The sequence below is a fragment of the Telopea speciosissima genome, chromosome 4 (genome assembly GCF_018873765.1).
Source record: "Telopea speciosissima isolate NSW1024214 ecotype Mountain lineage chromosome 4, Tspe_v1, whole genome shotgun sequence".
Lineage (NCBI taxonomy): Eukaryota > Viridiplantae > Streptophyta > Magnoliopsida > Proteales > Proteaceae > Telopea > Telopea speciosissima.
The window spans coordinates 56,602,957-56,628,302 of record NC_057919.1 but is presented as its reverse complement, the minus strand read 5'-3'; the positions used below and the strand labels follow the sequence as shown (position 1 = coordinate 56,628,302).

Here is a 25,346-nt window from a genome sequence, read left to right as displayed (position 1 = left end):
ATTTCTATTGGTTCTAATGGTTCCTAGGATCAGATCAGATCTGGACCAATAACATATCACTAAGACCAGATCCGGACCAATAACCTATTGGGTGGATCGGTTCCGGTTTCTAACGAGACGGTTCTAGTCTGGTTATCGGTTCCAATCCAAAATTGACACCTACCCAGGGTTCTTAATTTCGGTATCAACTGGATCAGATCGAGATCGCCCAAACTAGGACAAATATGTCACTTTTGCCCTTGTTTTTTTTTTTTTTTGGAAAAAAATATGATTTTTTAAACCTTTTTAACCCTTGTCCGTACAGGTAGATCGGATCGATATCGGATCTAGCCAAAATTAGCCGATCCGATCCTAGATAACGAACTGTGCTCAACCCTTATTCTTTTCTCTCTCACACTCTCTCTTTGTGAGTGTGGGATTCAAGTCCCTGATCTTGCTAGGACCAGTAGAGTTTGGGGCTCTTCTGTTTACGGGGATGGCGGAGGTTCGCGATCCAGGTGAAGAAATTGCTGATTGTGAAGTAAAGCAAGAAACGATCGTTTTGGTTGCTGAAGATCTTAGTTTGGAAATTAGCGTATTATATGCATATTCAAATGTTTGGTTAAAAAAATGTATTTTACTATATATATATATATATATCCGTATAGATGGTAAAAAACGTGCTTTTTACATGGACTGTATTGTACACATATAACTATGAATTAAACGCGTATAATACTTTTTAAACTCAAGGGTTTTTTTTATTTTGGATAGAAAAACTTAAGGATAGTTTATGTAAAAAAAGAAGAGAAAATTACATGTCACCTCCTGATTTTCAAATGAAACTAAATCACCCCCTGATATTTGAAAATACTTAAATCATCCCCTGTGTTAGACCCCAATATGACAAATTAGTCCCTACTGTTAGTTTAATGCTGTTAAGTGATGATGTCAGTCAGTTAAATAAATTTAAATTCCTAAACTACCCTTAACATCCAAACATAGATTTTGAAGGATAGTATTATAAATTTAATTTTAATGTTTTAGTACAAGGGTAAAACAGTCCTTTTACGCCAACAACTAACAGCAAACTAACACCTTTACAATAAAGGGGGACGAATGAGTATTTTTAAAATTCAGGGAATGATTTGAGTTTCGTTTAAAAATCAAGGGGTGACATGTAATATAAAAAAAAAAACACTAAAACTTAAAGAAGAAAAGATGCTAAAAACAAACCTCTTCTGGTATTCCGTCTTAGTCTATTCGAACCCTAGCCGCCGACTGCCCCCATTCCATTCATCTTGTTCATCTCCGTCCATATCGGTTTCGGCTCATCTGCCATCTGCTCCTCCACCTCCTCTCTTCATTCTGGACTCCATTGCAATAGCAGGTTCGTCGACCTTGCCTCTCTGTCTCTTCCACTTTTCTTTTAATCTTCTTGTATTGTTTCTTCTGCTGCGTTTTTGGTTTTGGGAATAACAGCTTGGATTAGCTTTCTGTGATTGATTATGTTTGCTTCTGAGTAAATGGTTATAATATCTGGCGGTTCATTAATTCTACCGTTAAAGAAGATGGAATATCTTTTTTTGTGTTTGTACTTTGTAGCACTCTGCTCTACTTCATTCCAGTTTTGAAAGGAAGAATCAGTATTTCTTTTCCTTAAACCAATTCCTGAATGAATTAAGAATAGGTAAGGTCTCCTCTCAAACATCTCTCTTCACTGGTATCTTAAACCGAACTTGGTGATTCCCTGTTTGATCCATCTCTGTGACAATGGATTATCACTATTTCTTAGTTATTCACTTATTCCTCTTCCCTGCGTTGGTTTGTTTATTTGAACTTGAATTTCTGAAGAATGCTTAGGTTTTAGCAAAAATGTTCTCTTTCTTGTTATCCAGCATTGGTTGTTGATTTTAATGGGAAAAAGGGTGATATGAGGGTATTGGTGTTTTCTTGTTGATTTTGTTATAAGAGTGACCATCTTCATTTGGATGGTACTTCCACAACAAGAAAGGAACAATTTTATTCCTTGGATGCTATTAACTAGAATTTTGTTGTAACACGTGCTATACTTTACTAGTTTTGCTGAACTTTTTAATAGGGCTCTGATATGTTAAATGATATTCTTATGAGATGTAATATGGTTTCTTTTTTATAAAATCATTGTCTATATGCTATTATTTTGTTTATTAGGTAGTGAATGTCTGTTATATAGTGAATATATGCCCGTATTTTTGCTTATAGAGTGGCCATATTAAACACGTATTAAACAAATACCATATCATTGCCGTACACGCTTTGTCATACTGGATTTTTGAAAAGTATTATTGTCGTGTGCTCAGTTTAATTCCCCTACATATCCGTACCCGTTTGATTGCCGTTCCCGAACTTACTAACTAAGCTGAAGGTGGAGCAGGAAATACTGGAAATAAGTCGAATTCTGTCTCTGGAGGATCCAGCCTTAAAGAAAAGGAAGAAAAAGGTTGTCTCTCTAGTTGAAAAGAAGTTAGAAATTGAGGAAAAAAGGTCTGTTTCAATGTCTGAATCGGGGAATGGTGTCGAGAGTAAGCTTGAAGATTCTTACTGTTTCTCAAGGAACAGTCTTGAAAACCCTATTATCCTCGAGAAAGAACGTTTCTTTGAAGTGAAAGAAGGGGAGAGTTATTGTAGCGTGAAACTTTCCGGAGAAGGCTTTGATGTAATGGGATATTTGTCAGAAACAGGGGAAAGTAATCTGGAATGGATGGATGGATCTGAAAAACCCGTTGAATTGGTTAGCTGTTCGACTAGATGTGAGAATAGCTCGGACAATTTCTTGGGAATGGAAGAAAAGCATCCTCTGATGGAATCCGTGTTGGGTTCCATTCTTGAAGCACAAAGGACTTGTCTTGAGGAAATTGGTTCCAAGAGTCATGGAGAAAGCACGGAGGAAACCAATCGGGAACATGGGTCGATGGAAGTTGAAGCAGGAAATGCTGACATTCCAGACAATCTGCACGGATGTGTAAATTGGGTTTCAGAGATGGAAGACATGCAGGAAATGGTGGAAAATGATGGTGAGAAGATGAAAGATTTCAATGGGTTTAAGAGTCTTGTTGAAATTGAAAATTCCTCACCGAATGCAGTGACATGTGAAATTCCAGTCATTTTCCCAGTTTCTGTCTTTGGAAGTGGAAATGACTGTGGAAAGAAGGGAATAGGAGGACAAATGAATGTGAAGAAAAATGGAAAGGAAGGAAAGAAGGATAAGTGCTCCAAGAGATTGGCCAAAGGCATGAAGAAGGTTTCTGATGGAAATGGAAAGCAGAATATGTTTAGCCTTGTGAGTGAAGCACGAAATGTTTGCCTAAAAAAAGGTGATGGATCAAAGATTAGTTACTCAAGGAATGAGCTGGAAGCTCTGAGATTTGTTCATGTTGAAGAACAGCAAATTATATGGACCGAAATACACCACAGGCTGGGGCCTTCCGTCGCTCAGGAGCTTAAGGGTATGGCGGGTACTAAACATCAGAGACAAGGAAGTAGAAACGTTGAGCATCACCGAGGCATTGTGAAGAAGAAAGAACATTTTGCAGTTTTCGGTATGTGTTCTTCTCTTTGACTTCACATTTATCAGTGATGGAGAAGTAGTTGATGCCATTGCCTACTTGATTTATTCTTTTGGTTACCTAAGTACTCTGAGTTTTGGATTTCATTGGCAATGTTTCATAAACAATGTAGCTTTTGTTGATATGACAATAATATATTTATTTTAATTTTGTTGATTCATGGATCATGCCTTCAAAGGATTATCACTTGTTAAACATTTGTCTGACAAATTGTGATGTGAGTTGCTATAACCGATATGTTTGAAACTTTAGGCTGCGTTTGGTTGGATAGAAAAGATAAGAAAAGAAACGAAAAAAGAATATAGAAAAGAAAAGAATAGAAAATTTTCTTTTCTTTTCTTGTTGTTTGGTTGACATAGAAAAGAATGGAAAAGAAAAAAAAATCTTGGTGTTTGGATGACATATAATAGAAAAGAAAAAAAGATTAATTGAGTATACTATCTATAGAGTACATTAATCAAACTCCCATCACCATAATAACACAACTATGAAAACTGGAAATCAGACTAACAACTATCATGAATAGGAGTACTTACAAACCTTGCTGAAATTAACAATCAACTAACAATTAAATTCCTACTTGAATTAAGAAAGAAGTAAAGTAATTCACTAACTAAAACTACTAAGAAACTCATTCAACCCAGCCCAACCGGCTGCTGTCTTCCTGCTGCCCTTCTTCTTCTTGTGGCTGTAGTGCAGTCCAGCATACTTATCTACATCAAAAGATCTACATGTTTCACATATATCCAAGTAGACTACAAGCTAAAAACAAAAACCTTAGATAACTATGGAAACATCTATTATCCTTGAATTTTAATCAGTCCAACTAAAGATCTAATTCACATATATCCAAGTACAAATATGTATCTAAAGATAGTTTATTCAGTAAACCATGCAATTGAAAATCTTTGTTTTGTATTGGCATGCCATTGTAAAAAACTCTGCTTACAAAAAAAATCAATTTGAGCTTCAGGATCTGATATCTTACTTGATTCTGAAAAAGAAAATGTTAGAGATGAGAAAAATTGTTCCAAAAGGCAACAGAATCCAGCTAAATGATTGAAGCAACGGAAAATAAGAACAACACACTACTGGATATGGATGTAGATGCATATTCAACAAAAAGAAGAGTCAAGGCTGCAGTAATCATCTCAGATTTAATCTAGTGAATCAATATTTCTGATCATTTTTGCAAGTGAACTAAACAAACATGGGGTTACATGTCCCCTGTTTTTAATATTAATAAAAACTAATATTAAAAGACTGTCTGTGGTCTGTAGTCCAGCTGTGAAGCAAATTAAGGATGACTATTAAAGGTGGCTCTTTCACAGACTTGGCAAGCAAAAAAGAGAAGCTGTGATGTAGAATCTGGCCAGAATAAAAGGCAAAGAACCAGGCCCCTAGTTGGGCCTGGAATGGACCAGCTCGAGCCAGCCCAGCAGGGCCAACTCGAGCCAGAAAGGGCAGGGGTTACTACACCCCACAATGGTGCTAAGTACCCTCCTCGACCAGTCAAAGATGCTCCACAGCCTTGAGAAGATGCTCCACGATTTTGTTAGATCCTCCTCTGACTAGTCAGCTGGACTTGAGTACACCTAGTAGTTTCTATATTTAGTTTCCATATTGTGTAGTTTCTAATTTGTGGCTGATTTATAAATCGAAGTATTTTATATTTTAGTAACCTCTATTTAGTTAGGATTTAGTAGTTGCTATTTACTAAGTTTCTATTTTTATTTTTTAGAAAGTTTTTATTTCGTTGTAAACTTGCCTAAGCTATTAATAGGCATCATATCTTAATGGAAGAAGTTAAGTTTTACAGAAAAGAATATTTTGGCCACTTTAGCCATCGGTTATGGAGTTTTCTCCTATGTTCAACAGCTGAGATAGCTGTGGGTGAGAGACCCAGGGTGAGAAGCCCATTCCCATTTCCCCCTACCCCCTATCATCTATTTTTCTATCTTCACCTCCTCTGCCTTTCCATCGATCCTTGAGAGCTGCTGTATTTTGTGACTGCTTCACACATTGAGAAGAGCAATCGAATGTGATTACTGCTGATCCAGTCCTGCTGCTGCTGCTGCTGTTCTTCAATCAAGGAGATCAAGCCATCTTGCTGCTGCTGTAGTTCTTCCCATCGAGTGCAGGCTGTTGTATCCCTGTGCTTGGAGATTTGCTGCAGATCTTCTGAGTGTGATAACTCCTCATCCTTCCACCAAACCCTGTTGGGTTTTGACCATCATTCCATCTCACCTTCCACCCACTCGATCCCCCTTTCACTCCATTCCACTGGCTGGATTTAGCCTGCACCATTAACCTTCTATTTTGGGATCGACCTCTGGATCTCACAATCATACCATCAGCACAGGCTGGGATTTTCTGCAGAGATAACTTCCTATACAAGCACTACTCAATCTGAATTTGGTCTCTTCTACTGGCTGGATTCGCTTCTACAGATAAGGTTTTTTTTTGTACTTTCTAATTTGGTGACCTCCTATTCCTACTGCTTCTGGTCATCCAAATCAGCCCCTGTTCTCAGGGTTTGCTGAGTATTCTCAACCTTACAATCAGTACTAGTTACAGTTCCTTTAAGTGGCTGAAAGTTGTGTTTGATCTGAACCCTAAGTCCTATTTTCAGACCTGGTTGTACACGTGTACCCTGCTGTAGGATTGTTGCTGCTGGACTGCTGTGACTTATTCCTGGGTTATTTGGGACTAATTCTAACCTGAATTGGTTCTACAGTAAGCTGTATCAATTTTTGTCCTGGCTTGTATCAACTTTTTTATTTTTTTGGTTCAATGCTTGGATCAGGGAAAAGAGGAAAAGAGAAAAGCAGAAGCAGTAAGGAGTTCTCAATTCACAGACATCAGAGATGATACACCTCCCCTTCCAATCTCAAGGAGCAGTACCCTACCCATTGCACATTATGATACTCAACAAATAAGTGAGGATATTAATGGCCCCTACCCAACTTCCACCCACCTTAGATAGTTGATACTATTATGGTTGGTTCAGCCATTACCCATCCATAACCAAGCCAAGCATCATCATTCACCACAGTAGAAGCACCTCCCTCCCCCAGGCCCCGCCTCAAAAAAATTAAACTGATGTTAAAGGAATGAAATCACTTGCATTCTTTATTACTTTCACCACCCCAACCACAAAATTATTAATCAAATAGAGAGAGAGAGGGGACAAATGTTTTATTTTTCCTTATTTTATTGTAAACTTCTAATAACATTACTAAGCAAACTTTGGTGTCTCAATGAAGTAGTAATGGACTACACTGATAGGGGCAGTAGTAGACAGAGTGACAGACACAAAGACAGCATTAAGACATTAACAGTTATAATAACAATGAGAATAATAATAAACAAATAAGCAAGAGCAGATATTCCTTTTTCACCCTTTCTCCATTCACACACCTACCAGAGCTACAACCCCAAAACTAAAATAACCCCAAAATGAAAGGTAGAGATTTCGAAGAAGAAGCTGAAGAAGAGAGATCAAAGATGGCATCCAAAGCAATTACAAGTCTTGGGTGTGAAGGAGCAGAAACCAAATGGCCTGTTTGGCATAGTTGTCAAGGCGTCGCCTAGGCGTCCAGGCATCTTGGCCGACTTGGGCACCTTGGTCGCCTTGTCCGCCTAATTGGTTTCGCCTTGACTTTGGACCCTCTCCATCGCCTTGGGCCGCCCAGACGCCGTGACCATAGTTCAAAATCTCACGAAATCTCGATCGAGATTTCGAAAATTTCGACCTCCTCGAAACGAAATGCCACCTCTAATAAAAAAAATACAAAAATTCAATCGAAATTCTCGAAATTTCGAGATATCTCGAGATTTTTTCAAAATTTCGCGAGATTTCGAGTTTCTCAAGAAATTGCTTTATATAAATGAACATGTTTGGTCAGTCTCGGTCTAAATTTCGACGGAGACTGAGAAACAGCTCTGGTTTTGCACTTTTGCTTTGTTTTTTAAGGTGATTGACATATTGTGATTTGGAATGTTTGATATCATCTTCTTGAATCTTAACTCTTAAGTTGTTATTTGTTAACTTGTTATTGACTTGATGTCTTATGTACTTAATATTATGATTTATGACTTAACTTATGAGTCATTATGTTTCCAACTTGGTTCCAAGTCAATTTACTTGTTTAATGTACAATGTGTATGTGTAAATGTGTAATTAACTAAGTTATACATTAGGGTTCGACCGTACGTTGCCAATCAATGGTGCACATCCAAAACACCATTTTGGGTGACTATTTTTGCAATTTGAACATTTAAATGTGTTTATATAGCCTAAAATAGGGTTTCCATGAAGTTTCATGCCTTAACTTGGCCTAAAACGCACCAAAATGACCTATCGAAACATACCAGAAAAATACAATATTTCGGTCAGCCCGAAATACCGAAACGAAACGAAACGAGTTCTCGAACTATGGCCGTGACAACTATTACTTTAGAATGTTGCAGTTGATGGCATACCAGACAAATAAATAACAGAATGGTTAAAAGGTATAAAACAGAAAATGAAGCAAAACGATTCAACGGGAGAATACCAAATAGAAAAACACTCACCATTGCCAAACAAAAGCAGAAAAGCAAAGGGATAAAATAAAATCTAAAGAAAGCCCACTTCACTGCTATGATACCTCATTATAAATTCCAAACTCGTCCATTGAAGAGAGACAAAATAATGCTAATAGCACCACAGGAGAAAATCCACCACATATATCATTTGAAGCAAAACCTACTTTTCTGGAAACAGAATACAAGTAGGAAACAACGTGAGGGCTTGGAGCACAACTTAAAGTACTGGAAGCACAAGGGGACTTAAATCAAGAGCATTAATCTAGGAAGAGAGATATTTCAAAATACAAACAGGAATTGGTTTAACCAGGAACCTCTACTGAGTCACTGACAAAAGCATTTTATGACTCACTATTGTTGTTTTGAGTAAGCTGAATGATTAAACCATGATCAGGCAAAAGGGAACCACTTCTCAAAGGTTGCAGTTTCTGTGCCTCTGAAAATTCAAGGCCTAATTCAGATTTTATAATTAAAAGAGAAAAGAAAACCTTTTTCCCATAAAAATTCCTCCCCCCCCCCCCAAAAAAAAAAAAAAAAAACACTACAGTTGAAGCAACAAACCTACTTCGCATTCATTAGCAATTACAAAAATCAAGAAAAAAGAAAATGCAGAAGTAAATCAAGGAGAAATATGCAGAAAAAAGGATCACTAGCTCCTGTCATCAATTTAATTGATGAAACTACAAAAAAAAAATTATGATCTCAGTGCAAAAAAAAAAAAAAAAAGTTCCTGTGCCAACACAAAAACCATTAGACCCTTTTATATTTTCAAATTTCAACTGAAACGAAACTCAAATTGAAGAAAATACATCAATCTTAAAAAGGGGATATACTTAAAACGTCCCACCAATAAAGCTATTTGACGAAAATTTGAAAACACTGTGAAAGCAGGCGATTGGTCTTCTGACTTCCAGGCGTCAAACTTATCCAAACCAGTAGAGTCTAGAGAGCAACCATGCATGAAGCAATGGAGAAAAAAAGGAAATCGATTTGAAATTCATATAGATATTAGTACTGCAAGTGCTGTTTTCATGGATTTGGATCATTCAAGCAATAAAAGAGTTCGTTAATTTAATAAACAATAACAATTTTCAACAGAACAAATCAGAAAGCCCAATCTAGACGACAAATCGCTAACATCAGTCAATATGAAAAACGATTCTGCAACATGAAAGCAGAAAAGGCTGATTAATTAAAAGGACAAATAATCAGCTTGGTTTATGCATCTGATTCATTAAAACGCAATATGGAGTGAGGAAGTGGTAGCTACAAGGACGCAAGCAAATCATACAAATCTGGAGAGTAAGAGAAAAGCCCTAGAAGCCATGGCAACCTTTGTCTGACCTTCTAACGAGAGATAGATTAGAGATATGAGGGAGATCGAGAGAGAGCGAGGCGAGATTGATCGACAGATGCTTACCGTGGGAGAGATGAGGGAGATTGAGATCGAGTTCGCTTCGGGGAGGAATGGAGGACAAAATTTTCTCACCATTCCTCGCGTGGAAGACGAGATTATTTTTTGGGTCCGATGGAAACTTTTTTAATTTTTATGATTTTTTTATTTTTTTTAAAACATAATTTTCTTTTAAATTTATCAACCAAACAACCAGAAAATATGAAAACCAAGAAAATTTAGAGAATCTTCTTTTCTTTTCTTGGCTTCCAAACACAGCCTTAATGTATTCTAATGGTGGACACTGTTCTCTAGCTAGCTTTTGTCGATGGGTGGTCACTTTAGTTGTAAGGTTGGGGGTGGGGGTGGGGGGGGGGGTCGTATGCCTGGACTGTTTTTTTAGTTGATAGGTAGAGAAAACTATGCCTGGACTTTGATTGATCTGCAGTTGTACACTATTAAGTGATCTCCCCTTTGGTTCCTTTCAAGGCTAATGGCTTTTGGATCACAATATTTGACATCTGATCAGAGTTTCTCTCAAAGAGTGCTTATTTGGTTTATCTCAATTCTAATTAATGCACCTCTTGTAGTCTGTTTTTTCTTGATCTTATTACATGTTTCTCATTTATATGTGCTGTCCATTAATTTTATCCTCTTAGACATAAGAACTTGGGATAGTTCATTTGCTGATAAAGCGAAGTTGCTACTCTATAGAGCATCCCAGTGCTCGAGGCTCCCACTACTGCAGGGTCTGGGAGGGGCAAATGTACGCAGGCCTTATCCCCAGCTTTGCAGGAGAGGCTGTTTCCAAGTTTTGAACCCACAACCAACATGTTGCAATAGCGCAACTTAACTGTTGCTCCTTGCTCCTCTAATATTCAGAATTGTTTCAAAGTTTAAATATCTGGTTGAATCTTCTAGAAAACAGTTGTTCATTTTCCCCCAAAAACAATTTCAGAGGCTTCTGAATCCTGGCCTAATTTCTGAAATGTTTTCCTGCAGCTATACCTCCTCTTGGGTGTATGTGTCAGTTTGTTTCAATTTGATGTGTTTTATTTCCACTGTTCACAGGTCTGATGGCTGCAAAGGGAAGAGGGAACCGCGACTTTCAAGTCTATGTTCATTGAAGAATGGTTAAAAGCAAATTGCAAAAGCCAATATGTGCAATCTTCCTACTAGAAACCAGTGAACTTGGATGCCTAGGCAGATGATAGTTTAAGTGGAATACACCTCCTGTATGCATTTTAGTAAATGAAAATGCTTACAACTAGCTAATTTGGATGCTGATTTCTGAAGGGCAGTTACTTTTGATATTATATTTTCTCCTTTTTTAGATTTTTAATCAGTATAGTAGATAGTAGATAGTAGATAGTAGATACTGATAGCGATACAATACATTACAATTGTACATCAAAATTGTAAACCTATGATACATGTTAATGAAACTCATGCTTATTAATGCTTGTACTTGTACTTGTAATGAAACAAAATGATCTAGTCTCCTTTGAATTAGTTGAACATCATGCATCTCCATTTCTTCTAATGTATTCTTCCCATGCCCTGGTTCTTTCACTTGAAGGGGTTGAAAACTGTTTGTTTAATCATTCATTTCAGGTGAAGTGTGTTCCCAGGATCTGGAGAATGATTTCACAGAATTGAATCCCTTGGATCTTTCATGTGGTGATTTTGATAACAGTAATGATAACTACATTGAGGATGAGTGCACTGAAGATGGGGACAGTGATAGTGACTATGACAACATTCAGAGACGTGCTTTTTTAGTTGAAGGGGAACCCGATTTTGAGTCTGGGCCCCCGCAAGATGGTCTCGAATATCTTCGGCGTGTCAGGTTTTCTTCTAAATCCCTTTGTACTTATTTGTTTACCTTAATTATGTCAGATATATGTGATTTGACATTTTTGTTAATTGGGAAATTTTGTTTAATTATATGGCTTCATTTAGATAACGTCTGTCTTCATAGTTACTTTGAGCCACGTGGGGTGCTCAACTAGGTGTTCTGACCCTTGGATAGATAAAGCACAACTTGGATTGTCTACATGTCAAATTTTGTGGCCCATGTCCACCATGTCCCCAACCATCTGGCTGATTTTGCTAGTTGTCTGATTTATCATAATCTAGCCGACCCCTATCTGAGTACCAGAGGCAGGCCTACCCACTCTTGCTTTGGGGGATGAGCAACCACATGTTTGCATTCAAGGATCAAATGAAGCAACAAGGGGCGGGAATCGGAGTCTGATGAAGTCTTTCTTTTTTATTTCTGATTATTTCTAGAAATGAAGTTGTTGATGCTGTTGGTAAAGCCAGAAGCTCACAATCTTACTGTTTTATTTAATTGCTGCCCTATGTCCAGGTGGGAAGCTGCACATATCCCAAAAGTGAAAGTGGCAAAGCTTGATCGGACTAAGCTTACCAATGATCAGATAGTTTATATGCCCAAGATTCCAGATATTGTGAAGTGTCCAGACCACCTTCTGCCAATGAAACAATGGGAGGATGCCTTCCTTGCTGATTTTTCGGAGTTGAGGATGGTAAGTTCTTCCTTGCTTATTTATTAATTTCTGATGCACTTCCTCTGAAGTGACACTTGTAGTAAAGTAAAATTTTGCTTCAAAACCAGAAGAATCAATGATGGCTTTCTGTAGCAGTGCTTAGGTTACGATAAATTCTATGTAGGGTACAATGTGGTCTGCTTTGATGGTTCAGGATCCATGCATTGCCAATGATCAATATTACCAGATGATAGATAGCTCCTGGTAGTTGGAAGATATTTAGAAGATAGGTCGATATATGATCAATACCAGGTGTTTTCTATACCTACCCCATAACACCCCCCCCCCCCCCCCCCCCAAAAAAAAAAAAAAAAAAAACCCAACCCCCAGGAGATCAGGATTCAATCCCAGGTCTCTTCTGTCAACATATGGAAGCTTTACCATCAGGCCAAGGGTTGTACCTCATGCAAATCTGGTGGTTGCTCTTTAAGTGATAACAAAGGGAATTTTCCTGTTGAGCTAATATGAGCCAAAGGTTATGCTATCAAGGTCCTATTCTTCATGTGGATTACCCATGAAGACAGTGTTCTCAATGTTGATCATTTAATTTCTAGAGGCTACTTGTGTCCAAATGCATGGCTGTTTTATTTTAGAGATGCTGAGACAGTTCCCCATTTGCTTTATAGCTGCCCTTTTGTTAATGGAGTTTGAAATAAAGTAGTAGCATCACTGTTCTCTTCCTTTCTCTTGGGGAACGTGGGGGGAGGATTGGGGAAAAGATTGAAGGGAGATCCGGTTGTCAACCTAATCCTCCGGATTATCTTCCCCAAATTGCAACCTTTAGGCTCATGTTGGAAACCATATATTGCCTTGTGTATTTCACACTTTTGTCCCCCAAGTGCATCGAGTTAATTCATCTACATTTGTATTAATAAATTCAGGCTCTATCATGCATGGGGAGTGGTGAACCTTGGAATTCTACCCATCCGCCATCATTCTTGAAACTTGTTGAAGATGAAAGCTGCCAGCATCGTGGGAATATGGATATTCAAACTTCTGATTATCTGCAATCAATTATGACTGCTGAAGATGACACTTCCCTGCATTCCGAGACTTCTTGTCCTGAAAGTTCTGAGAGTTCACACTCTGTCCTGATGAAATATGAAGAGGATACCAGCCAGCCTATCGAAAGTAGCACTCTTGAAACTTCTGGTAAGCGTCAGTCGGTCTGTGCCAATATTAGCCGTCCTGCCCTCACGGTAATTTTAAGGATGAGCCCTGTATCTCGAGTTTCAATGTTAAAGAAACGGATAGCCTCCTTTGAAACTGCTGGCCTTTTGTCAAAGAACAATGTTGAATGGTTATTTGCTCTGTGTGCGGCCATAGATGCTCCACTCGATGCTGACATGTGTGCATCGATGCGATGTTTGCTACGTAAGTGCGCAAGCTTGAGGGCAGAAAAATGTGAAGTTGATGATGAGGTTGTGATGCTGAACATCCTGGCGACAATCTCTGGGAGATATTTTGGGCAGGCCGAGAACTGAAGGCATTAATTGGAAATGTACACGCCACAATGATGCTCATCTGTCGAAAGCTTACTTTAAGCATCAGTGTATAGATTGTAATCAATACTGGTACTGCCAATAGTTTGACTTCCAAGTTACAGTGGTGTGTCCAGGTAGTGACTAGCTTCTTCCAGTGAGGAGGGTTCTCCTGCACCTAAAGTTTCTATGGGAGTCCAAAATAGGTGATTCAGACAATTGAAAGATAGACTCTAAAGAATATGTCCTGAAGATCATTAGCTATCTCCACAATAGAGGCCTTTACACACTAGGCCTTCTCTGTTCAAAATCATTTTGTTGGTCTCATGAAATGAACGGCTCAAACCATCGAGTCATGACTCCTGAATGAAGAATTGACCTATCAAACGTTCTGACACCGATTGTTGTCATAGGTTGCTGGTTAGATGGAACCATGGCTAATGCAGGGTTGAATAATTCCATCTGTGTGTGCGTGTGTGTGTGAGATTGGTTCGACCCCTTGAAGACCTCTGGCTTCTGCTTCCACCTTGTCTTTTGCCATGCCATTAGTTAAACCCCATAAAGAGAAAATAAGATACAAATCAATCTATCCCACCCCTGCCTCATTAGACAAATTGGTTAAATCTTCCAGCAAATATAACTGGAGAATTTGGGGTAGGAATGCTCGAGGTATCAAGAATAGCAGGCCTTGTTGGAGTAACTTCTTCAGTATGAGTCAATATCTAAGAGTAGGGTGTCAAATGGAGATCTGTAAATCCTTGATCAATCGATAAACATTCTGTAGAAACTCAATTAGGATTAGGCCTAATGCCTAAAAACACTAGGTTCTGATGAAAAATACAGAGTAATTGCAACAACACAGATCGGATCTTGAAAGACCATTACTACTGATCAAGAACACAAGACTCCACAGTAGCCATAAACCAGGAATTCAATCCTTAAACCCAGAACCCTCACAGCCCAAAGTCTGTTAAAAAAACTCTTAAGCAACATACAAAACTCTACATGCACAAAATTTAATACTTTGGATGACTATTCGAACTCCCATATAACTTGCACCAAAATAAGATGAAACTCTTTGATCTTTCAATTTTTCCCCTTTTTAGTCGTCAATAAAATAACCAAAAATAAATAAAACTCATCTTTTGTAACTAATACAAGACTTAAAAAACAAAACAAAAAAAATCAAAGATCTATAACAACCTCTTCCTGATACCATTTTGTAAGGTTTTGGCCAATTCTGATCCGATTACAATCCCATGTTCCGGATGGTTTCAACTCTTTGATAATGTCTTTAACAGCCTAGGATTTTGGAAGGAAATGTGTTTGCAAGGTTGTCATTTCATACTAGGGGGTTTACATCTCAAGACTGCCATATATAGAATAAGAGAAAAATGAACTGTCAAAGGCAAATAGAAAGGTCCTAATAATGTAGATTTCTTGCATTGACAGACAAAATAAAACCCAGATAATGTAGATTTCTTGCATTGGATTGTGCTCTGCAACAAGGCCGGCCCCTCACAGTAAAACTGAAAACAGGAGCTTTCAGTTAGGTTGAGCTGTCTTCTGCTTTGCCTTCTCAATAAGAGATATCAATTGCTTCTTTTCAGCTAGGACCTTCAGGAAGTTGAACAAAAATGGTATATAGTTGTGTTTTCTACGGATATTTTCTGTTCTCCACTTCTTGAATTTCTCCTCCTCAATCAATATCTTCTCAGTAGCGCTCTCAATACCCGAGTTTATTTCTTTTAGCGTTTTGTTGAGTGATTCGATATGTGCATTGTCCATCCTGTCTGACCGTGCAGCAGAAAGCTCTTGCACGATTCGTTCCCTTCTCCTCTGTAATTCCTTCAGTTCAGTTGTGTACATCTCCTTCCTATTCTTTATAACTGCCATGAGGTTGAATCTTATCTCACTTCTAGAATACCTGTCCATACGTTCCTGGATCACCGGTTGCACCATTCGCAACCAATCCATTTCATCTTGCCCACCAGGACATGGCCCGAGGCTAATGGGTCCTTCCTTCAATCCATCTAGTTCATACAAGACTCCTTCAAAAGGCAAATAGCTTATAAAGTGGTATACATCATCATCCTCTCCAGCAACTTTTTGTTCGTCAGGCACAAATGGCTCAGGCCTTGCAAAGCTGTTGTGAGCTGTACGTATGGCCTCACTATTGTTAATTGCCAAGCCCCTAAGCTCCGGCGGGAAGTTCTTAGTGAATTCTTTCAACATGCAAAGTTCAGAGCCAATGTCAATGTCTGGACAATTCATAAGAATGGAGAGGATGGCTTGCGTTGCACATGCATTGTTAATAACCTGTGCGATTATAAAAACAGTCAGATTGTTGGCTTTTCGAGTTAACATTCCAACAACTTTGATTTAATCCATACTAACCTGGCTTGCAAAAAATAAATTTGGGTTAGGATCCTTAATTACAAGACGGTGGTCTTTCTCCCCGGGGCACCATTTAAAAAGAAAAATCAATCCAAACACTGGCCTGTAAATGTTTATTAAAATAAAAATAAAGCAGGGTCAAATTTCTTTCTCAAGAAGTCAAAAAAATGTGTGTGCATGTGGTCATGTATCAAAGATACTACAATCTGAGAAAGGTTGTGATAACTGACCGGAGATTGTTTAAGGATTCAAGGTCCAACGAATATAATTCCTCAACCTGCAAGCACATATGCAAGGTTCTTATTTTCCTAATCAAGGAAAAACAAGCAAAAGGGAAACATGCAAGTGAGCAACCACTCATGATCAAGGATCATCATGGAAATTTGGAACTTAAGAATCTTCAACCAATTGAATTTAGTCTTGCACAGAATTTATGGTGCCTAGAATGAAATTCATGAAATTTAGGATTCTGTTTGCTGGTTCAGACCTATGATACTCAGGTCCGTCAATATAAGCAATGAATTCATATACTGATATATTACATTGCTAATACAAGTAAAACAAAACTGCATAAATCCTTTTATGGTGCTAGCGCCCCCAATTCCGGGTAAGATATGGGTGCTGGTCCTTGCAGACCACCTGTGATAACGGCTGGTTTTCCATTTCTTATAATATTTTACATTCGCAGTGGAAAACAATCTAAACTATATCACCATTAACACAGCGGAAATTAATTGTTGAAATTCATACTTAAGGCAATCCATCATAATATAGATCATTTTCACATATCCGGTCAGACAAATGTCTTTAGATCCTTTACATTTCTCCAGTAATTTTCACATTTACATCAAAACATCGGTCAAATAACATCCACTTCAACATTTCTAACAAAATATCTAAGATGTCTAAGCTTCTTGATCATCATATAAACATTCATTATAGAGTCTTATCTCGAAGTAAAATCGATGTGGCTCCGTCGGGATCACACACAGCCTCATAGATTCACTACATAAAAAGAAAGATCCGCCCAATCCCTAACTCATCATCTCCTACTCAGGGAGCTGTACACCCTTTCCCTTGGCTTCCCTAATGGACTCTACACAAAGACACTCCACATGTGTATGCGCTCTGTAAAATCATAAAAGATGAGGGGTGAGATCAACTACTGTGAAAAGAATACAGTCATCATGATGCAAAGACATGGATGATAGAATCTGAAATATAATACACATCAGATCATAAATATACAGTCAAGCATGACATTAAAAATAATACTGAACACATGCTCAATGAAAATATCATGAGCCTTTTAAACCTTAAAGCAAGTCATTTAAATACTTGGTATGCTCATCAATGTGACTACCACTCGCATGGTAAGGTTGAGGTCATCATATCTGCCATGAATGAGGATCTACTTCTGATTCCAGGCATCGTAACCCTGGCAAGGATCCCTTGAACATGCACAGTCTACTCCACAAAGGACCCCAACCAAACACACACACACATACACATACCATGGGAGGAGGGTAAAGAGTGGCCACCGGTCACTGTAGCATTCAGCCAGGGCTGCTGGCTGAGACTGCTACAGGCCGGCAGCAGCCCTCCCTTCTTCCCCTCTCTTCTATCACTCCTTCCTCCTACTTCATCTCTTCTTCTTCTAGTTTTCCTTTTCTTTTTTTTTTCGCCCCCTCCTATTTTCAGATTTTTCCCATCTCAGACTGAGTTCCCCAAATCCAAAATAAAACAGAGAGACAAATCAGAGATGCAAGTGGTGGAAGAACTTACCTCTAACAAAATTCCCTTCAAGCTCCTTGCTCCTTTTTCTCTTAAATCTTCACTTGCAGCCCAAACCTTCAAGGTTTTTCTCAGTTTTCCTTCTCTTCTTTTGCTCTAACCTCTACCCAAACCCTTTTTTCTTCAACAATGGAGAAGGGACAGAATTCAATCCCACAAAAAACCCAAAATCTCTTTGCAAGCAAGCTCTTCCAAAACCCTCTCTTCCCCTTCCATGATTCTTCCCCCTCCCTCACTCTCTCAAAATCGTCTCCCCTCTCTCCCACGATTTTCTCTCCTTATCTCTTCCACTTTCCCTTGTTTTTTTTTTTAAATCAGCAACATCCCTTGTTTATTCCCTGTGAAATTCCCCTTTTACCCTTAATGGACCATGTCTTGCCTCCCACCTAAGCCAATAGAGCATCTTGCTTTAAAAATTCTTGGGTACTCTTCCCTCCTTGAAAAGACTACATGACCCTTGGTTTGACCCCTAAATTGCTATACTACCCTTTGATTGAGGTGGAGGTACTACTATACCCTCACTTTGACTGAGCATTCACCATGAGGTCCTTTGACCAAGGTGATGTTACCTTATTTTCCTTGCTAAGCCTTACCTTGCAACCCATTCTAGCCAATAGTCATCCACATAATATGCTTGACCATGGTATCCTTTTTCTTAGCAATTACAGTTTTACCCTTTACCATACATACTAACCCATGATCCATCCTCCAATTGGAACCTAGCTCTCCATATCTCAAGGTTTATAAAATTGCATCGTAAACTTGTATGACACATTACACACTCAACGCTATGATTTTAAAGAAAATTAAATCATGGCATTCTCTAGTAAACCATATCATAAATCCTTAAAATTTCTTACCTTGATAATGTGTATCGTTTCCCGTCTCCGGTGCCTGTCGGGATCCGATACGCTCTATCTGATCCTACGGTTCTGTTAAAGCAATCCTTGTTCAGGTAGGATTTAATCAAAGCTCAGAATCTGTCCATTAGATTAATCTAAGATTTTGATATCTTGTTTCTCTATTAAACTAGCATTCAACCAATCATTTGTTAGGATCTGAGTTTCTGATTTGGTTTGGTGGGATCTCTCTTGAATTCTAGAAAATTTCTTAATTTTGTTTCTTGCGGGTTTCTAAATCCTAGTCTTTAAGTGACTGGGAACCACATTATAATCTCGAGGTGCACAGTTAACATTTTTTATAATTTTAGGTGTTTTAGCCAATCCAACCATCAGATACCTATGGCACCTTGTGGATTACCCACATGGAAAATTTCATGGCCCATCTAAAAAATACGGGCCCACCATATATCGCACATTTTCCCCTCGTATTTTAAGCCATCTTGATGTTAGATAGATAGGGGACATGGATTGAGCATATATCAACTCTCATAACCAAACCCGATCATCAGCGAATTGTCCACATTTTCATTGCTAACTGAGCTGCCAGGAGGCAGAGAAGCATCTGAAGACCTGACATAGAGATTGCTCTCTATGCTTCCTGCGGATAACCACTCTTTGATGCATTTCCCAGACCAATGATGGAAAAATGTTAAATTTCAAACAAGTAAAGAGAAGAAAATATACTTCTGCAATATAGAGTGCAAAATAGGTGACAAATCAATAATATGTAAATATAAAATTATGATCCCAACAATATCACATAATAAATAAAACAGGATACCAAACTGCAAAATGGAGGTCACCTGGACACCTTTTACTTGCATCTGCTGTGTAAGTTCAGTAAACACACCTATAATGGAAGCCAAGACAGTCTTAGAAAAGTTAAAGGTACACAATACTCTATTTAGAGGAGAAACAACTACAAAGACAGAAAAGTTTCAACTACAGAATCCAAACTTCATTCTGTGAAGGTTGGTTTGATCAATGATGAAAAAATAAGAAGTTTCCATAAGCCAGAGAGAAAGAGCTCCATATTAGCAGAGAATTAATTGGTGTTGTAATCTCCCATTAATGAAAAATCACTCCTAGCAAGTGAACAAAGAGAAAGAAAAAAAATTCTTCAAAACAAAAGTCATAAAACAGACGGCTTACGTTAAACCTTCAGAAGCTCCTCCACAGTCCCGACTGGTGACTATTATCCAAATAAACACACTTTCTACAAAAAAACCTAACTAAAATGGTACACTTCATTGGTAACAAAATTATTCTCTGAAACAAAATTTCTGAAGCAAATTTAAACTTGGTTCAGAAAAGTGGATCCAGGTTTAATTACTTGGAGCCACGCCGTAGGAACTATGAGATCACCCTAAGTACACCTTTGGCACTAGAAACCTGTTCAACAAGTGGAAGGCATTAGCTGTCCGCTCTCAGGTTGGGCAGTAAGGGCCTGATATGGAATTTCTACATTTCCTGAATTCTTGTACCAAAAAATCTTAAGTCAAATAGTGAAGTTTCCATGGTTGGTTCCTATCATGACATTTAACTATTGGGACTCTTAAGCTAGTAAAATCAGAGGTGTAGTACATTGAATTATGAAAATTTGAATAGAAATGATGAAGTGGCAGAGATTGATAATCAAGAACCTTACCAGGATCAGATTCAATAGTGCACCAGGACATGATTGAGAATTTCCAGGAGCTACACGGAAAGGGGAAAATAAATTATCAATTGAAGAATATAGAGCAAGGAATAATGTAGATAACAATTTACATAAAACGTACTTCTTTATCCATAAAATAGTCAAACAGTATGATATTTCAGACTAACTACATTGGCGACCCTGTGGGAGGGGGGGGGGGGAGTAATGTACACAACATTTTACAATTTCCTCGAACTCAACTTGCCCAAAACGCAATAGAAAACTTAAAAGTTTTAGATAAATTTTGAAATTTGTTTTACTTTATTCATTTTCTAAAAACAAATATTCTACTTGAGTCAATCGAGCAGAGCAGAAAGCCCAGAGGTTATCTTAAATCCAAACAAAGTCTTCTTGCGGAGAAATAAATTAAGTTTGTTCACAGCAAAAGAAAGGAAAAACAGATCCAAACGAAATAATAAACCCTACAGAAGCTAGAGCAAGGCCTAATTGAAAATTAATCAAATTATTGATTGTCACAAACACCCCAATGTCATATAGAAATAGCATCCTCAAAATGTTACATTCAGCCTAAATCACAGAACCCATCAAGCATTAGCATACAAAACTGGCAACAGACACTGACAGTCACAAATCAGATAAGGAAAAAAGAAGAATAATAAAAGGAATTAAGTTTAATCAAGTATAGATTGCATTCATTCTCCCAAGAATTCAGACACATTAATCCCACCCCCCCCCCAAAAAAAAAAAAAATCAACGTGGATACATTTTTTCCCCCTAGAAACTCACCAAGCACATAAATTTAAGAAAAGAATACAGGAAAATCGATAGCGTAGCAGACAAGAATTGAAGTCCAAAGAATTTTACTTCCAAGTTCAGAAGTAGACTAAGAAGGTAATCATTCTTTATAGAACACCCAAGAAAAAGACGAATTTCTAGTAACTGATCGCAGCTGACAGGAGAGATTTGAAGAAAGTGGGTGCTCTGGGTGAACAGATGGAACCTCACCAGGTTTGGGTGCAAGGAAGTGGTTCTACCGTTCCCTTTTGGCTATTCAAGGCTCCTGAGGTGAGGTGAAGGAGTCAGCCAATTCGAGAGCAGAATTGAAATTTTGGAGAAGATCTAAGAGACTGAAAAGGTACTGAAAATGAAACCCTAGACGAGATGTTTTGTTGGACAAAGTTTTCCCGGTTTGTTTGTAGTTTTATCAGTTTATTTTGGGTAAATTTCAAATGAGGTACCCTAAGTTTGCAAAAAATACATTTCAGATACCTTATGTTTTTTTTTTTTGGTAAACAAGTCTTCATTTGGGATAAGACATGCAAAAACTCATGGAGGCAGTGAGAAACACAACTCACGCAACCATGGAGTGGAAAGGGGTCAATCAGTCGTGCATGTTAACGACAAAGCCCTCCTAGCCAAGGATTCAGCAACGCTATTAATCTCTCATGGAATAAAAAAGAAACAGCAAGATACAAAAGAAGAAGAGAAGTTACTGATATCATTCACTAGAGCCCGAATATGCAAAAGAGAAGTTCTACCACCATTCTTTATATATGTAACCAGATTCATATTGTTAGACTCAATCACAACCCGCTCAAATCCATTTGTGATCATCTCCATTATCGCTAGCCGAACTACAATAGCTTCACCAACTAAAATATCCGAAAAAGAAGATGGGCTTGAGATAGCTTTCAAAGGCAGACCACTGTGATCTCTACAAACAAGTCCAACTACTGACTTGTTCAAAGTTGCTGAATAACTAGCATCACAGTTGCACTTCACAAAACTTGCTATAGGCACTATCCATTGTTGAGGCAAAGCAACCGGTAATGGAGGTGATAAACCCAAGTTTATACAGACCAATCAGGAGCTGCCACATGTTCCAGTCCAAAGGGTGGGTCGTTCCAAACCCAGAGGAGAACCAGCTCAAACATGGACTGCAAGGACACTCACAGGCGCGGCCTCCAGGCGCGACCTCCTCATCAAGGGTGCGGCCTCCTCACCAGGCGCGGCCTCCTCATGGGTGAGGCCTCCTCACGGGCACGGTCTCCAGGCGCTGCCTCTCCTGGCGCGGCCTCCTCACCAGGCGCGACTTCCTCATGAAGGGCACGACCTCCTCACCAGGCGCGGCCTCATCACAGGCGCCGCCTCATGGCGGACGCGGCCTCACAGGTATGGCCTACAGTGGCCTCACAAGTATGGCCTACAGACGTCAGATCCCTGATCTAAGACCAAGCCACTACCGCTGCCATCAACAAGACATGCACCATCTCAAGGACTGTAGGCCACCGCCTATGAGTCATGTCATCATGACGAACTCAAACATCAAAGATCTTATCACCACACGCAGGTGTCTATCTACTAAGGATCCCAACACCACTGGGACACTACCTCCCTTAGGGAGGCCACCAACTAAGGAAGAGCCCTGCTACCCAGGGACTCTATCAACTACACGAATCACTCGCCATCGAACTGGGACTCTCCACACCGCCATACTCTACTATAAAAGGGAAGGTATTCTACCCTATAAACTCATCTTGAATTCTATCATTCATCTGTTTGCTTAGAGAGATCTAACTTAGGCATCGGAGAGTCTTAGGCCAGAACCACACCGATTCTCCTTTGTCACCCTGGTCCTTTTGCAGGTTAAGACACTCGAAGGGAATGCCGACAATTTCTTGACGCAACAGATTGGCGCCGTCTGGGGAATGATGCTAGCCATCATACTTACTAGCTTGTTTTCCTAATTACTCAATGGCACCATGAGGCAAAAAGACCGCTCCCTCCACCAACAATGCTATGAGGGAGGGGAAAGGATCACCTCCTCCAGAGAGCTCGCGTCGCAGAGCCACTGACCATGTCTCTCAGGAGAAGGAGGTCCTAGAGAACCAACAAGTTGAGGTAGTCAACCTCAACCCCAAAGCAGCCATGGAAGCTGCCGTGGAGCCAATACCTGATCCTAATGCACCAGCGATTGTGGGTCAGATTAATGACTTACAACGATAGATCCTCCATGACCAACAACTCTTCCGCGACAAAGTGAGGCAACGTGTAACATCCCACCGTCATAGGACAAATCCTGTCCCTCGACAGGAGCAGAGCCCTAGGAGGTCACCTCCCAGGGGTGATAGGTCAAAGAGGCACACCACCAACGAGGGGATCCCTCCCAGCATCCTAGGAGAACAACGGACCTCCCCGTTAGGTCAGATCGTGGGAGGACGCCATCACACACATCCGTGGTACCTAGCCCAGAAGGGTCTATTAGGAGATCGGTGTTCTAAGGTGGACTAGGAGGAAGTCACATACTAGGGCGGAGCCATACCTACCAAGAAGAAAGCCCCTCACGTTCACGCCAGGGCTCATCATGGTGTGACCATTCACCATCCCGTCAGCACTCAAGGCGGGAGGGGACTTCAAGAAGAGGACGAGAATGAGGTCGCAGTGAGTGTCCAGCCAGACGTGAGGGACAGTCACGGGATGAAGAGCTAGATAAGAGAATCCGAGATTTGGACGAGAAGTTGGAAGGATTGAAGAAGCAAACCAAGGGCGAGACACACTCGATCCCCGGACAGCACCCATTCTCAGAAGAGATCATGTTAGCCTCACTCCCCTCCAGATTCAAGTTACCCACCTTTGAACTCTATAATGGTACCACGGACCCTAATGACCATATTAATTACTTCAACGGGATGATGACCCTGTATGGGGGATCGGACGGGGTCTTCTATCGAGCATTCCCTGCATCCCTCAAGGGTGCAGCTACCTCATGGTTTACTAGGCTACGACCAAGGTCGATAGGTTCGTTCGAGGAATTGTGCGAACAATTTGTCACCCGTTTCCAGAGCAGCGTCAAGCAGAAGAAGACCACGGTCAATCTATGAAATGTGGTACAGAACCTGGGGAGTCTCTCAGGGAGTACGTCACTAGATTCACCAACGAGTCCTTGGAGGTCCGAGACTTAGACGACCAGACCCAACATGAAGCCTTGGCTCGGGGCATCAGAGACCTGGACTTGATCAAGGACCTGGCACGACATGAGACTAGGACCATGAAGGAGCTTCTGGAACGGTGTAACGAGTTTGCCAACATGGTCGAGATACTCCAGGCTCGAAAGAAGGCGATTGAGGCCAAGCCACAGGACAACAAGAGATCGACGTCGGATGACCGTAAGGAGAGCAAGAGATCAAGGACCGAGCGTCGACAAGAGAAGGACCAACCGTCGTCCAGAGAGAAGAGACCGAGCAAATAGCCCTGAGTTTATACCCCTGGATACCACCAGGTCTCAGATCCAGGATCGTGACCTACTATGTTGGCCATGACCCATGCTAGCAAGATCTGAGAATCGTAACGCCAACAAGTACTGTCTCTTCCACAAGGATAACGAGCATGACACAGAAGATTGCTACCAACTGAAGAGGGAGATAGAGCAACTTGTAAGGGCAGGGAGCTTAAACAAGTATATGAAAGGAAGACGTGACAATCGTTCGGGCCAAGGAGACCGTGGTCGTGACCGAGAAAGAGAAGAACCAAGAAGGGAAGAAAGGAAGACAGATCAAGATAGGGAGAGAGACCGCACAGAAGAAAAGAGAGATGTAGCAGAGCCAAGTGGCACCAAGGGAGCCCCCATCCTCACCATACTCGGAGAACTAGGGCAAGAGTCTACCAGGAAGGCCAAAGTCTATGCCAGATTCGTGGGAGTAGCAGAGAAGCCAAGCAAGACGACCAAGAAGGAGACGATAATCACCTTCTCAGATGTAGACTTGGAGGGAGTAAGCCTTCCACATGAGGACGCCCTGGTAGTGCAGGTGGAGATAGCCAACAGACCAGTACACAGGGTGTTGATAGACACTGGGGCGTCTGTGGACGTGCTCTCATTGGAAGCCTACCACTAGTTCGGGTTTGACGACGACTAACTCAAACCAGAGCTTACCTACCTCCATAGGTTCTCAGGCGCTAATGCCTCCATCAGAGG

The 25,346-nt window shown here is 39.9% G+C and overlaps 2 protein-coding genes across 5 annotated transcripts; one reads left to right on the top strand and one right to left on the bottom strand.

The window, feature by feature from the left end:
* The first annotated feature begins 475 nt into the window (after window positions 1–475).
* LOC122659441 lies at window positions 476–13,668 on the top strand. The gene is made up of 5 exons (XM_043854552.1): window positions 476–574; window positions 2,396–3,560; window positions 11,185–11,419; window positions 11,942–12,119; window positions 13,022–13,668. Exons 1-5 carry the CDS (start codon window positions 476–478, stop codon window positions 13,622–13,624), a joined length of 2,280 nt encoding a protein of 759 aa, XP_043710487.1. The 3' UTR covers window positions 13,625–13,668.
* A 1,411-nt stretch (window positions 13,669–15,079) lies between these two features.
* On the bottom strand, window positions 15,080–21,434 carry LOC122660318 (ubiquitin carboxyl-terminal hydrolase 2-like). 4 transcript variants are annotated; one of them, XM_043855569.1, is made up of 6 exons: window positions 21,333–21,434; window positions 20,363–20,415; window positions 19,518–19,564; window positions 16,249–16,295; window positions 16,019–16,121; window positions 15,080–15,940 (listed from the first exon to the last, which is right to left on the bottom strand). In XM_043855569.1, the coding sequence occupies exons 2-6, from the start codon at window positions 20,391–20,393 to the stop codon at window positions 15,167–15,169; spliced, it is 1,002 nt and encodes a 333-aa protein (XP_043711504.1). In that variant the 5' UTR covers window positions 20,394–20,415; window positions 21,333–21,434; the 3' UTR covers window positions 15,080–15,166. The 4 variants fall into 4 exon arrangements, with proteins under 4 accessions (XP_043711504.1, XP_043711506.1, XP_043711503.1 ...); XM_043855571.1 differs by having other exon boundaries at window positions 16,019–16,022; window positions 20,363–20,412; window positions 21,314–21,391; XM_043855568.1 differs by having other exon boundaries at window positions 20,363–20,412; window positions 21,314–21,390.
* Between the last annotated feature and the right edge of the window lie 3,912 nt (window positions 21,435–25,346).

Bases quoted from the DNA above. Each gene is read 5' to 3' on its own strand.
- LOC122660318 (XM_043855569.1), bottom strand. From the start codon at position 20,393: ATGTCCTGGTGCACTATTGAATCTGATCCTG. The intron at 16,296-19,517 runs GTGACCTCCATT...ATGTGCTTGCAG, and splicing joins TGCAAGTAAAAGGTGTCCAG to GTTGAGGAATTATATTCGTT. The intron at 16,122-16,248 runs GTCAGTTATCAC...AAACATTTACAG, and splicing joins GAATCCTTAAACAATCTCCG to GCCAGTGTTTGGATTGATTT.
- LOC122659441 (XM_043854552.1), top strand. From the start codon at position 476: ATGGCGGAGGTTCGCGATCCAGGTGAAGAAATTGCTGATTGTGAAGTA. The intron at 575-2,395 runs GTATTATATGCA...AAGGTGGAGCAG, and splicing joins ATCTTAGTTTGGAAATTAGC to GAAATACTGGAAATAAGTCG. The intron at 12,120-13,021 runs GTAAGTTCTTCC...TAATAAATTCAG, and splicing joins ATTTTTCGGAGTTGAGGATG to GCTCTATCATGCATGGGGAG.